The 859-nt window shown below is 62.4% G+C and overlaps 1 protein-coding gene across 1 annotated transcript in view; it reads right to left on the bottom strand.

The window, feature by feature from the left end:
• ASPDH (aspartate dehydrogenase domain containing) overlaps nucleotides 1-573 on the bottom strand; it is a gene marked incomplete at its 3' end in the record, with an annotated part of 3,141 nt that extends 2,568 nt beyond the window's left edge. The window contains exon 1 of the mRNA XM_042891236.1: nucleotides 271-573. Within this exon, the coding sequence (XP_042747170.1) occupies nucleotides 271-488 (218 nt within the window). The remainder of the gene's footprint in view (nucleotides 1-270) is intronic.
• Nucleotides 574-859: the final 286 nt, after the last annotated feature.

The following is an 859-nucleotide window of genomic DNA, read 5'->3' as shown; positions in this document are numbered from 1 at the left end:
CCAAGGGGTGACACCAGCAAGGCTTGATGTGACCAGGAGGTGACACCTCCAAGAGGTGACACCACAGGAGGTGACACCACCAAGAGGTGACACCAGCAAGACTTGATGCCACCAGGAGGTGACACCACCAAGACCTGATGCCACCGGGAGGTGACACCACCAAGGGGTGACACCACCAAGACCTGATGCCACCAGGAGGTGACACCAAGTGGTGACACCACAGGAGGTGACACCACCAGGAGGTGACAACGGGTGCCAAGTGTCCCCTACCTGGGGTCGGCCACCAAACAGGCCTGGACGCCATCGAAGCCGAGGCTGGGAGCTGCCACCGCCGCGGCCGCCATCGTGTTGACGTTGTTGGGAGCCAGGGGACACAGGGGACGCAGGGGACCCTCGTAGAGGACAACGCGGCCACCGGCTGCCACCGCGGCCACCAGGCGCTCCTGAAGCCACCCCTGGAGGCGGAAGCTCTCAGGAGCCTTCGTCATCGTCACCTTCAGAGCCTGCGGGGGGCGTCACCCAGCGCTGCGTGGCCCCAATGTCCCCAACGTCCCCTGTGTCCCAACCGTGGTGACCCCAACACCCCTGTGTCCCCAATGTCCCCAAGGTCCCCAATGTCCCCAACATCCCGACCCCAATGTCCCCAATGTCCCCAACGTCCCAACCATGGTGGCCCCAACATCCCCATTGTCCCCAATGTCCCCAAGTTCCCCAATGTCCCCAACATCCTGACCCTAATGTCCCCAATATCCCTACCATGGTGGCCCCAACACCCCAGTGTCCCCAATGTCCCCAATATCCCAACCATGATGGCCCGAACATCCCGACCCCAATGTCCCCAATGTCCCCATTATCCCAA

This window comes from Lagopus leucura, unplaced genomic scaffold (genome assembly GCF_019238085.1).
Source record: "Lagopus leucura isolate 7727_CA_CO unplaced genomic scaffold, USGS_WTPT01 31914-0_obj-0_obj, whole genome shotgun sequence".
Classification (NCBI taxonomy): Eukaryota; Metazoa; Chordata; class Aves; order Galliformes; family Phasianidae; genus Lagopus; species Lagopus leucura.
The sequence above is the reverse complement of the archived record's forward strand: the minus strand, read 5'-3'. Positions and strand labels throughout refer to the sequence as shown.